At 41.9% G+C, this 12,204-nt stretch overlaps 2 protein-coding genes across 3 annotated transcripts; both read left to right on the top strand.

The window, feature by feature from the left end:
- Positions 1–428: 428 nt before the first annotated feature.
- egfl6 (EGF-like-domain, multiple 6) lies at positions 429–8,491 on the top strand. 2 transcript variants are annotated; one of them, XM_075479553.1, is made up of 13 exons: positions 429–661; positions 1,869–1,975; positions 2,284–2,376; positions 2,561–2,680; positions 2,796–2,915; positions 4,047–4,181; positions 4,278–4,400; positions 4,836–4,898; positions 5,362–5,604; positions 7,056–7,130; positions 7,207–7,302; positions 7,382–7,644; positions 7,896–8,491. In XM_075479553.1, the coding sequence occupies exons 1-13, from the start codon at positions 588–590 to the stop codon at positions 8,001–8,003; spliced, it is 1,620 nt and encodes a 539-aa protein (XP_075335668.1). In that variant the 5' UTR covers positions 429–587; the 3' UTR covers positions 8,004–8,491. The 2 variants fall into 2 exon arrangements, with proteins under 2 accessions (XP_075335668.1, XP_075335669.1); XM_075479554.1 differs by lacking the exon at positions 4,836–4,898.
- Positions 8,492–9,632: 1,141 nt separating this feature from the next.
- On the top strand, positions 9,633–12,131 carry rab9a (RAB9A, member RAS oncogene family). Its single transcript, XM_075479547.1, has 3 exons — positions 9,633–9,871; positions 10,228–10,347; positions 10,449–12,131. Exon 3 carries the CDS (start codon positions 10,488–10,490, stop codon positions 11,094–11,096), a length of 609 nt encoding a protein of 202 aa, XP_075335662.1. The 5' UTR covers positions 9,633–9,871; positions 10,228–10,347; positions 10,449–10,487; the 3' UTR covers positions 11,097–12,131.
- The last annotated feature ends 73 nt before the right edge of the window (positions 12,132–12,204 follow it).

Genomic DNA, 12,204 nt, shown 5'->3' with positions numbered 1-12,204 from the left:
CAACAATTAGCTGATGCAACTAATTATTAAAAAGAACGGCCGAGGTAAACCCTCAAGCACAAATTACACGTAACGTTTGTGACAAAAAGAAGTGGATCACTAGCCTGTTCTGGCTTTAACACTTGTAAAACAGAATTTTTCCTTCTGTTTCCACCAAGTTTCATGTGGTCTTGTATAGGGTTTAAGTGAAGAAAGGAGAATCCCAAACATAATCCCCACCCCCACTTACAAACTGACTCCTACCTCCTAAAGTCACCACCTATCTGTCTCAGAGCAGTGTCATTTCACAGTGTCAACCCACCTCTGGAATTTCAGGGGGGAAGAAGGAGAAGCAAATTATGGGACACGTATTGTAGCTGCAGCACTGAAAAGAGTACGAGAGATTTTCTTGAACCCTGGATAAAACTTTGGCTTTTGTGTTCGGGGAATACATGAAATCCTGCGCGCCTTCTGTGAAAGCTCAACTGAGACCTGTGCGTGTCTCAGCAATTTAATGAGAGCAAATCCCTGAGAGGAATAGCGAGAACTCTCAGACCAAAGCCAGCCCCGTGGGATACAATTCAGTTTGGCTGCTAACAGTGTCAGACATGCAGCCTTTTACTTTGATCGGTGCACTTTTTCTCCTGCTCCACATCTCCTCTGGTAGCTCAGAAGCTCGTAGGTAAGTCAGTCGAGTACAGCAACAGAGTGTGTGATGCTGTGTGCTGCTGTGTGCTGTGTCTCAGCCCCTGAGACGTGCACCAAGTGTAAACTTCATGTGGATTAATTAATCAAGAGTTAAAAAATGTTTAAGCATGATGTCAGACCGACTGCTATGCTCTGTAAAGTCACTGTTTGATTGCAGGAAGCCTGGAGTTTAACAGTTAGATCCTCCACATACTAGAATTTTAAGTGGGGCTTAACACAAACTCCCATACTTTACAGTCATGCACACATGTACTTTAATTTTCTTTCTTGGCAAAATGTTGTTTTGATGGCATGCTCACACTGCTGCTGCTACAAACAGAAGCCGATAAGTGTCTGACGGCTAAATGTGGCACAGCAACTGTTAATAACTGAAGAACACCTGTCACGCTTAGGAGCCGCTCTCCTGCGGGCTATTCTGGTTGATTTCTATCAAGTCTCAGATTCCTCCAGTCCCACTGGAGCCAAAGCTGTTTTTAGGATTCTAACCACTACAAAACCTGAACATCTGGGATATTAGAGCTCCGCTATGAGCCTAAAGGTGAAGACAATGGCGCTTAAAGCTGCATTCAGATTTCACTGAGCAATTCTTAGATCCTTCGATTTATCTCACTCAAGTCAACGGCACAGAAGAATCTTAATCTAACGAATAGGTTTAAAATACACACCTTCAATGTAACCCCGACTTACTGTTGGTTATTTTGAGTGACAGGTTAACTCGTTACTGAAAAGTCAGGAAAACTTTTACGCAAGATTCACAAAACGCACACAAAGATCAAAGTAGAGATGAAAATAGAGTCGTGCGTGCAGGATCAACGAGCCGCACGGGAAGTGTCTGAGTAGTGTTCTCCATATGCAGCCTACATCCTGTCAGCTGGCTGTTGCACCACAGGGAGCCCGACTTCCATCATTAAACAAGACCGCGAGGAGACACTTTATATTGGCTGTTTGTTTTCAGGGCCTTAATTCAAAATGGATGTTAGCCTGCGTTTAGGAGAGCTTAACAAGTTTGTGAACGTGCGGGTCCAGAGCATGAATTTGCAATAAGCTACAACTGTCATCAGTGTTTCATTATTGCTACTGAGAAAAAGATTTTGTTTACAGTGAAAGCCCAATTTGTTCAGCAGAGTGAATAACAAGACAGATACGTTGCCCATCTTCTTCTCCTCTCTTCTTCTGCAAAGGCATTATCGACAAGTCCTATCTGGAAACCAACCAGGCGTGTGTCGCTATGGCAGGAGACTGGAGTGTTGCTATGGCTGGAAGAAAAACAATAAAGGGCAGTGTGAGGGTAAGGACCATCCACAATCAAAGGCTGCTTTTCATAAACACACCACTACTTTCATACTTAGAAATTAATGACCAACACGTTAACATTTGTGTTACAAAAAAAACATCCTGTCAATTGTTATTCCATTGATGAAATTTTCCAAACCCAGAAAAAAAACGAGGAGGAAATGATAGTCTAGATAAAAAAAAGAAAAAAAAGAAAAAAAAGAAAAAAATCGTCTGCATAATAGTGTGGTTTGACTACAATCCATCCCTCTCCACTGCTGATATTTCTTGTGGTACTTTCTTCACGTTAAATGTCTTTACCAGCTCAGTGTGAGCACGGCTGCAGGCACGGAGAGTGTGTTGGCCCCAACAAATGCAAGTGTTTCCCCGGATACACCGGAAAGACGTGTAATCAAGGTGGGTATCTGAGGTCAGTAAAGGAGGTCAGGAGAATGGGAGTCAAAGTAGGTGCAGAACAATTTCATTTCCAGTCGATTAGGTCACTTTACCTATAGTATTTCAGTTAAGTTTTAACATAAATCTTTGACTGTATACAGTGTGGTGTTGCAGGTAAAAAGGAATATATAACTTTTATTTCTAGATCTGAATGAGTGTGGCTTGAAACCTCGTCCCTGTGAGCATCGCTGCATGAACACCTACGGTAGCTACAAGTGCTACTGCCTCAACGGATACACCTTAATGCCCGATGGATCCTGCACCAGTGAGTCCATAGTGTGGGCAGCAATCCATGCACACCCTGAGTGGCACCTTTGAAAACAAAGCCTCGGCTGGTATGCATATTTGATAATGTGAGTTCATTGTGTTGGTGCATGTAGATTCCAGGACGTGCTCTCTTGCTCACTGTCAGTATGGTTGTGAGGAAGTGGAAGGGGAGATCCGCTGCCTCTGCCCATCTGGGGGTCTGCAACTGGGGCAAGATGAGCGAACATGTGTAGGTGAGCAGCCAAACTCACACAAGAACAACTTTTAAACACTGTAGATGGATATATTGCAATACAAGAAAGCCTTAATCTAATACAATACATGATAAGGAAGCAAAGTTATGAGTGTAGCTACGGCTTTGTTTTTATGGATAAGAAGTAGTTGAAAGAGACTGACTTCGGTTTTTAACATCACATAGATTGGGGAGTATTTATGTACTGGAAAAATCCTGTAAGGATTATATTTCGTGGCTTTTTGCATGCTTGGCTTGTAGATGGCGTCTGGAATTAGGTTTTCATGTCTTCCCACAAAAGTGCTTGAGCTGTGACTGAGCCAAAATGACATGATCACTCGGGAGAGCGAATATACTGGTTCCAGGGCACTAACTTTCAAGACTGCCATCGATCCAAAACGTTGAAAAGAGAAATTTGTAACAAAAGTAGAGCTTTACTTTAGAAATTCACTTCAATAAGAAGTTACATCCAGATCTACTGCACTAAAAGATGAACCCTGATGACACAAAAACATGCTGACAAGATTTCCTCTGGAGTTGATCCAGAGGAAATTTTAAAGCATTCTAAATTGCAGACTGTGGTGGACCCCTCGGTGGTCCATATTGTCTGATGTTGACCACAAATAGAGGCTTTGCGACTGAGTGAAAAAACAAAAAAGTACTTTTCCTTATTAAGTCACCATCTGTCCAGTTGAGGGTTGAACACAAGCCTTTTTTTTTGTATTATATTTTGCTCAAAAACTTTAGTAAGAAAGTTATTGTCAAAAAAAAAAAGAAAAAAAAGCCCCTTAGTAATTAACTGTGTTCACACCAATGCGTATGATTAATTCAATGATTACCGGGATTGTGAAGCTGCCACTTACAAATAGCAGCTAATGACTCCTTGGTGGCACACCGTTGGCTCGGACAGTAGGAAACATCTGTAGCTGAAGGGAGTGGGAATTCCATAATAACAATAATAATAACAATGATAATAATAATTATAATAATGATAATGGTGATGTTTTTGAAGTTGTGCTACGATCACTTAAGGTATATTTCGTAATTGTACTTGGTGCAAATGGTTGAAAATGCTATGTACTCACATTTGTATGTACATTTTCAATTTCATCCTTGTTTCGTTTCACCTCAGATATCGATGAATGCACAACAGGGAAGAACCTCTGCCCATACAACAGACAATGCGTGAATACCTTCGGCAGCTACTACTGCAAGTGCCAGGATGGCTACGATCTGAAATATGTCGACGGCAAATATGACTGTGTAGGTAAGGTACACGAGTTTGGTAAGGGGAAACATTTTGCAATCAATTCTACTCCTGAAGGCACATGTAGGATTTTTATTGGGTTTTTTTCAATTCCAGATCTTGACGAGTGTGCATCCGGCACCCACAAGTGCAGCCACCATGCTGTCTGCTTGAACACTCAGGGATCCTACAAGTGCAGGTGCAAGTCTGGTTTCAGAGGCAATGGCTTTGAATGCTCTGGTGAGATCCAAGATCTGCTACGCAGAATTATGAAACAATTCATTTTCAATGTGAACAAAAACATTTTAAGAACACCTGCGTCAGGGCTTTTCCAGATGAACGTAGACGGTTACATAGGTCAGGGGCAGTTTTACAGCTGCCTTTTTCATTTCATGACTCTTTAACCATCAGCAAACAGAAGTCCTGGCAAGGCTAGTTTCCTGCTTTTGGACTCCTCTTTCGCTTTTTTTCGCATTAAATCGACACAGATTGAAAACACACCTGTGTAAATATGCCACTGCTTTGTATCGTGGCAAAAGGAGAGAGGGAGAAATAGAACAGTACTCTTTGAACCAGGTCCAGAAGACAACAGGAGAAGCTTTGTGTAGCCAAGTGACATCAAGACTGCAGGTCCGGGGTTTCAGCATTAAATGAAGGTGCATTTATTTTTTGTAGCCAAGCCGTTTTATCAGAGGTCGTGGGATGGAGACAAAGGCAGTGCGGATGATTCCCTCAATGGTGAGATTGTGCGGAATCCAGCTTGAGCAGTTCACTCCCTAACCCTATTCGTTCATCCCTTCCTCGTGACTACTTTAATGCACACTTCCCGACCTTTCTTTCTTGCTCATGGCTGGAAATATTATATGTCTACAGCATCCACAGCTTGACACAAGAGTTGGAATCCTCAGCATGATAAAATGCTTGTGCATTTAAATCACTAATTTAAGTTGTGCGGAATGAACGCATCATCTGCATGCAGTCTAGTAGCCCTAAATGTTGTCTTGGCATGTATATTTGTTATGGTTATGCTCATGTGGAAAAGTACTTTATCTATGAGCTCGTGAGTAACTGCAAGGAAGTAATTCATTAGAACTGCAGCTGCAAAGTACATACAAACAAAGAAACACACCTAAGTCCTGGTAAAATAATGTTCATAATGGTGGCTCCATATGTTTAACCTGATTCATTTTCCTGCCTGCAGCCATCCCAGACTCCCCAGTGAGGCATGGGATTCTGGAAGGTGAGGACATCAGAAATGCCATCCCCGAACCAGTCGCAACGCCGCCTCCCAAGATCCGCCAGCAACCGTTTGACTATGACGGAGAGGTCTACATTGGCAGCCCGACAGAGAAACAAGAAGAAGAAAAACAAGAGGAATTTCCTGAGGAAGAAGAGGAGGTGGGAGAGGAAGACAACCAGCTTAATCCAAGAGGTGATGTTTTCAGTAAGTGTCTTTTTATTTGGTTGTCTTGCAATAAATCTGCCCTGGGTGGTCCACAGTCCATGAACTCGGTATGTTTCTACAAAGGTTTTGTGTCTCGTGTCTACATAGCATCTGGCAGCTGAAATAAACATAAACTCAGCGCTAAGTCCTTGACCAAAGAATTGGGGGACTTGTTGCTTCAGTGTCCCTGTTTGACTCTTTTTGGGTTCCTGTTAGTGACCAGCTTGCTTAGAAACACTGAAGTCAGACATGCCACAAATCACTCATATAAGGAATCAGCGTTGGAAAACAGATAAAGAAGCAATACTCACTTCCATAGTATTTTATCCTCACTCCAACTCTCACAGAAAAACCCAACAGTACACAAAATAGAATTATCTAATTGACTATGATATATTAATGCTTGGGGCAGTTAGGTCACTCGCTGTATTTCACTTCACTGAGAAACATCATAGCTGAGGTTGCCTTCACCTCTAACCGTGATCCTTTTGAAAACACAAGAGTCTGTGTTAGAACTGAGACAGCAAGAGGAGACAGGCCCCGAGACATCCATCACCTCCAGGGAGGAATTTTACTCTTCTGGCATGTGAGAGCCCCAAGATAAAACTCATCCTGTGCCTGCTTCCCATCCCCTGAGAGAAGGGTGAGGGAGGTTACAAAGCCTCCCAGCCTTTTATTATGTTTTCCCCCCAAACAGCTGCTGTGCTAACAGACTTCACCCCTTGTAGGAAAGTCTGTCATCAGTGATCTAGACCTCTCTTACACCAGACCAATCTGACTGAAGAGGTTCAATAACCCCAGGTGTCACTCGTCTGAGTGTCAAAGGCAGCTTTTCATGGAGGTGATTTGTTGCAGGAGTTCTAAAATTCTTGGGAAGGGGGGTTGGTGTTGTATCCTAAAGTTGTAGTTCCATTCCAAGACTTTAGCAACAGGAGGGCAGGTCTGCACCTGTTGGTTAAAAACCCCTTTCTAGCTTTTGTATCATCGTGGAAAAATCTCTCATACTGACAGGCTTTTTCATAGCAGCATAATGATACATCTGAGTCCGACTTTTACCGATTATCACAGAGATGCATTTTAGGATACGAGGTACGCTTTGCCACTATTAATGCTGCCAAATACAGCAGTCCTGCAACCTGCTGTGGAAGAGACGAGCTCATTTTTAAGTCATGGAAGTAAAAAAATTATTTCTGTAATATTGTGTAATATCAGCAAAATTCATTGCAAACCTCTTCTATCTTTGTGTTATATTGTTTTGTCATATCTGACTGAGGTAGAGCTGACTTCAATTTTTGTTCAAACTTCACAATATAACAGAACTTATGAGGATTTACAGCAGGATTATTGTATTAGACTGCAACACTGCAACAGGATGTGCACTTATCTGAAAATCTACGTGTACAAATTCCTAAAAGGGTTTTTTTTTTCTCCACATTGCATTTTCAACCCAGTATCAGAGGACTTTGAGTCAGTGTTCGGCCCGGCCACAGAAGTCAAAGAAATCCATATCATACCACCTCAGGAAGGTAATCGAATATATGTTTAAGTGTCACAGCTACTTTAGACTGTTTATGTGACCAATGACGCGTGTTTACTGTCTAGAATACTTCATGGACTGCAACTTTGATCAGGGAGCATGCGAATGGGTCCAAGACAAGGCTGATGACATGGACTGGATCGTGGCTTTCCGTGATAGTGGTAACGAAGAAGCGATATGTGGTGAATACTCTTTTCCTGTTCAGATACAATTACTTACCGAAGCGTCGAACTCTCCCAGGTGCTGAGTACTACATGGCCCTGAGTGGGCTGCTCGGGGAGCAGGACGATGTGGCCAAGTTGAAGTTGCTTCTCAGCGACCGGGCCCAGCAGGGCAGCTTTTGCCTCACCTTTGACTACCGTGTTATGGGCCATAATGTGGGTGCACTCAGGGTGCTGCTGGATAACAATGCTTACCCAGTGTGGGAGCAGAGCCAAAGCAAAGATCAGGTCTGGCAGACAGAGCTCCTCACCGTGGCCTGGAAAGAGGAGGCGCCACAGTCTGTGAGTATTCCAGTCACTCTTTAAGACATTTTATTGATGGGTTATCTCAAAACATTGAAGTAACTGCAACTAAGGGGACATAAATGTTGCATCAAAAGTCTACGTAATACTTGCCATCACCAATTATGGACACTGTTTGAAAATTTTTAACAAATTTGACTGAAGTGTGTTCAGAGAATTCCATCCATTTATTCACCCACTACTAGATTCCGTAACTCGAACATGTAATGGTTTCACTAAATATCTTTCAGATTATCTTCGAAGCTCAACGTGGGAAAGGTGTCGGAGGTGAGATAGGGCTGGACAATGTTGTGCTGACCTCAGGGCCCTGTCAAGAGAATTCAGGTCCGATCTTTTAAGAATCTCCACCTCAGACCAACACATCTGCCCTAAATGGCACGTCGAGGACTCCCGTTTCCTGTCGACAGGACCGTGCCTTCCATGTGGAGTTGCTCAATGTTCTCAAACGGCAAAGTACACAGTCGAAAGGATTATGTACAATAAGTGCATGCGAGTTTCATTTAACACTATGCTGCTACGTCAATCCATTCTGCCAGACTCTTAATTCTAGTTTCTTAAAACAGTCTCGGACTATACAAATAACTCGGGATCTCAGGAACAGGGGGAGGAGCCAACTTGGTCGGTTTGGTTGAAAAGTGTTGTGCTTTAACCCTTGTTGTGCATGCGACAATGCATTGCTGAAGCAAGCAAAAAAAAAGAAGAAAATATCAAATGCCATGTAATGCGAGTTCCTTCGTGAAAACGTATCTAAAATCTTAGAGGAGTAACAACTTTGAAGGCTGTTTTTTTTTTTCTTAAATGCTATAAAGTATCAGTACATAAATGTGCAACATTTCAATTGAAACTATTCTGTATTAGTACATTAAACCTGTTTTTTTTTTCTAATCTCGCCTGCTGTTCCTTTATTTTTTTTCCACACACCGGGTTTAAGGGAATAAATAAGTTTGGATTGGTTTTTTTTTTAACATTCTGTTCTAGCTACACACAGTTATGTGAAAAAGAAAGTGCACCCTTGATAAATCCTTAGGTTTTACATTTTCGGGACATAATAAAAAAAAAGGTTTACCTCATTTGAAATGAGGTAAACCCGATGAACAACTACACATGGCAAATGACATCGTTTTTTCTTTATTCAAGCCAAAATGCAGAAGAAATGTGACGAAAAACTAAGTCCACTTTTACTCCTTTTGTAGGAATTAAGACGGGTAAGTAGTAGCCAGGCTTATCAAGTTGTATTGACTATTGACTTGACGATTTGAAAACTCAACCCCAACATATCAGCACAAACATCTAGTGACAACCTAGTGTCCAGCATGGTGGTGGAGAGTGATGATTTGGGCTTGTTGCAGCCACAGGACCTGGGCACCTTGCAGTCACTGAGCTAACCAGGAACTCCCCTGTATTCCAAAATATTCTAGAGTTAGATCTGAGGCCATCTGTCTGACACATAATGTTTGACTGAAATTGGGTCATCTGGAACAATGATCCAAAGCACAAAAGCAAAGATACTGATAATGTTAAGTAGAAAATCATCTGTTTCTGAACACAGTGGTTTTGTGTGTTGTTCATCTGCAGTCTTTTTTATGAAATAAATATCTAAATCAAAGAGGGTGCAATTTCTTTTTCACATGGCTGTATACAGCTTGCTAATTAAATTTACTAAATTAACTAAGCTGTAAGTAACGACATCCTGTGTGTATTTGCTTAGCGATAAAGCTGGTGTACTCAGTAACAGTTAAATGTGGCCCCCTGGTGGTAGAGCTTATTTAATACAAAAATGTAACTGTTTAGTCGTTTATGTTTTGTTATTAGGTAGACGATAAAGCAGAGTAACGCCATCCGTGTTCATTTTTCTTTTTTTTTAAAAGTCGTATCAAGAGTTTCTTCTGAAAAGTATTAACTTTACATGCAGAAGTCGTATGAGCCCGATACGTTACCCCAGCGCTCGTTGGTTGTGTTTCTGTGGTACGATCACATGATCCCCTGATGTCCATTGTAGCTATCGTTGGCTAGTTATTAGCTGCTGCAGCCGGCCTGCGTTAGCACCACTGTGTCGTCGGAGTTCAACAGGAAACACTGCGACCTGACGTTATCTCCAGCCGAGCCAAAGCGAGGAAACGTCAAGCGAATGCAAAAAAATATTGTCCCTGCTCCGTGGCTGATTATTTTACTGTTGGCTCACCAATTGCTAGGCTTAAACCGTAAGGTACGTTAGCAGCAGTCGTGTCGGTTAGAAAACCTAGCTTGCTAATTTAGGAATTTACATTAATCAAATTCCAGATGTTACCTTGTTTTTACGCTAGCCTAGCACAGCTAACAACTAGCAAGCTGTTAAACTCATAGCAATTTAGATTCCCGAGAGTTAAGTGCTAGTATGTTACAGCGATTTCATTAAGTGTACGTTAAGCTAAACGTTAATGTCTTGTTAATGTTGCAAAGGTTGTGTCCTGTGTTTTCAGTTGGGGGCAGGTAGTGTTTAGTCGCCACGGGACTTTTCATCTGTAACTGCTGTCCCGTACGAACTGTTAATCAGGAAACTGATTGCTTGTTGGTGTGTTTCAGCCGGTTGAATGTTATCTACATGGCTGCACACATCAACATTAAACAAATGAGCATGTGACCTAAGACTGGGGCTTGCAGCACATGATCCGGAGAAGTGAAGGAGGTCAAAATTAATCTGAGGTGAGAGGAAAAGGCACAGCACAGACGCCCAAACTTTATGTTTCTGTTTACTAAGTGTTGGATTGTGTTAAAGTATCTGTGACATTGCATCTCTCCATTAGGAAAGTCATTTCAGAGTGGTCGACTGGGAGTGAATAGCCATGACAACAAAGACGTCCCTGCTGAAAGTCATCCTGCTGGGTGATGGAGGTGTAGGAAAGAGCTCCATTATGAATCGCTATGTCACAAACAAGTTTGACGCCCACCTTTTCCACACCATCGGTGTCGAGTTCCTTAACAAGGACCTGGAAGTAGACGGCCACCAGGTTACCCTACAGATCTGGGACACCGCTGGCCAGGAGCGATTCCGCAGCTTGAGGACTCCTTTTTATCGTGGCTCTGATTGCTGCCTTCTTACCTTCAGTGTGGATGATAACCAGAGTTTTCTCAACCTGGGCAACTGGAAGAAGGAGTTCATCTACTACGCAGATGTCAAGGAGCCAGAGAAGTTCCCATTCGTGATCTTAGGCAACAAATTGGATGTGACGGAGAGGCAGGTGTCGACTGAAGAGGCCCGACAGTGGTGTCAGGAGAATGGTGACTACCCCTATTATGAGACCAGTGCCAAGGATGCTACCAATGTAGCGGTGGCCTTTGAGGAAGCAGTTCGTAGAGTGTTGGCAATAGATGAACGAACGGACCACCTCATCCCTACGGACACAGTCAAGCTCCACAGAAAGCCCCGCTCTGCTAGCAGTTGCTGTTCATAACACCCAGGACTATAATAATAATTCTGTCACGCCCGATATCTGATGAGGCTGAAGGTGTACAGTGCTGTAGTAACATCTTATTTAAACAAAATCTGCTACTGGCCTTTTGATTTGTTGAAGGTTTGATTGTGCTCTTTTTTTTTGGGAACTTCATCTTAAAATACAGAATAACACTAAATCCACCCGCGTCTGACTGCAAATGAAAACTCGCAGCACCGGCGGCTCCACAACAATTCGAAAGCCGGGCTTTGAAAGAATGAAAACAAATTGACGCCATTTGTTTCGGCCAGAGGTTACAGGTGGAAAGCAGAACTTCTTTCTTTTGGAATGGTTTAAATTGCTCAAGGAAAAGGATGTTTGGAAATGTACTACTTGCTGAGTGCAGTTATCAGAGGGTTTCTACACTTGACTCCCAAATTTGATTGTGTCGAGTGATTGCTGATATTTATATTTAGAGTTTAATTACATAATTGAAGTAATATATACCTCCCAATAACCTTTATTTCTGAGAGTTCTGAAGTAGTTGTTAATAATACTTTGTATTATTAACAAAATGAGGCTTGTGATTGCTGCACCTTTGTCTGCGCACATTATTGCATCGTGAATCCATTATGGCTGTGCTGGAAGCACTGTGAGGTTAAAAAGAAAATGAATAAACATGAAAGCAAACTTAACATGCATGGCATTTTTGGTATATTTAAGTTTCTGGAAACCTTTGTAAGTTGTTTTTAACTTGAAAAATATAATAAATAAATCGCAGAGGACCCCTGTAGAAATTTTCACTTGACGAAGGTGTAATGAAGTCGAGGTCGCGATCGAGTTGTCCCCCTCATTGCTGGGTTTATTTTTTTTATTTTTTAAGAATAATGACCTTTAAAGCACTCCTAACATTTGTTTTATATTTACAGCTGAAAGTCTTTAGCCACAACGGAACGATTAAAAGTGACCAGTCCTCAACCTTAACTGTCTCTCATTCACATTGACTAAATTGTATGACTGCTATGCTAAATGATGAATAAAAAAAACACATTAGAATTGTCTGGTCGTCTTGTTTTAAAGCCTGAAGGACTACTGATAAGACCATTTATTATTCTGGGGCTGAACCTGA

Source organism: Odontesthes bonariensis, chromosome 12, assembly GCF_027942865.1.
Source record: "Odontesthes bonariensis isolate fOdoBon6 chromosome 12, fOdoBon6.hap1, whole genome shotgun sequence".
In the NCBI taxonomy this organism is placed as follows: Eukaryota; Metazoa; Chordata; class Actinopteri; order Atheriniformes; family Atherinopsidae; genus Odontesthes; species Odontesthes bonariensis.
Note: the sequence above shows the minus strand (reverse complement) of the source record. Positions and strands in the feature narration are given on the sequence as shown.

Excerpts from the sequence above, each read along its gene's own strand:
- rab9a (XM_075479547.1), top strand. The coding sequence starts at position 10,488 with ATGACAACAAAGACGTCCCTGCTGAAAGTCATCCTGCTGGGTGATGGA.
- egfl6 (XM_075479553.1), top strand. The coding sequence starts at position 588 with ATGCAGCCTTTTACTTTGATCGGTGCACTTTTTCTCCTGCTCCACATC. Across the intron at positions 4,182-4,277 it reads CGGCAAATATGACTGTGTAG|ATCTTGACGAGTGTGCATCC; the intron begins GTAAGGTACACG and ends TTTCAATTCCAG. Across the intron at positions 7,131-7,206 it reads TATCATACCACCTCAGGAAG|AATACTTCATGGACTGCAAC; the intron begins GTAATCGAATAT and ends TTTACTGTCTAG.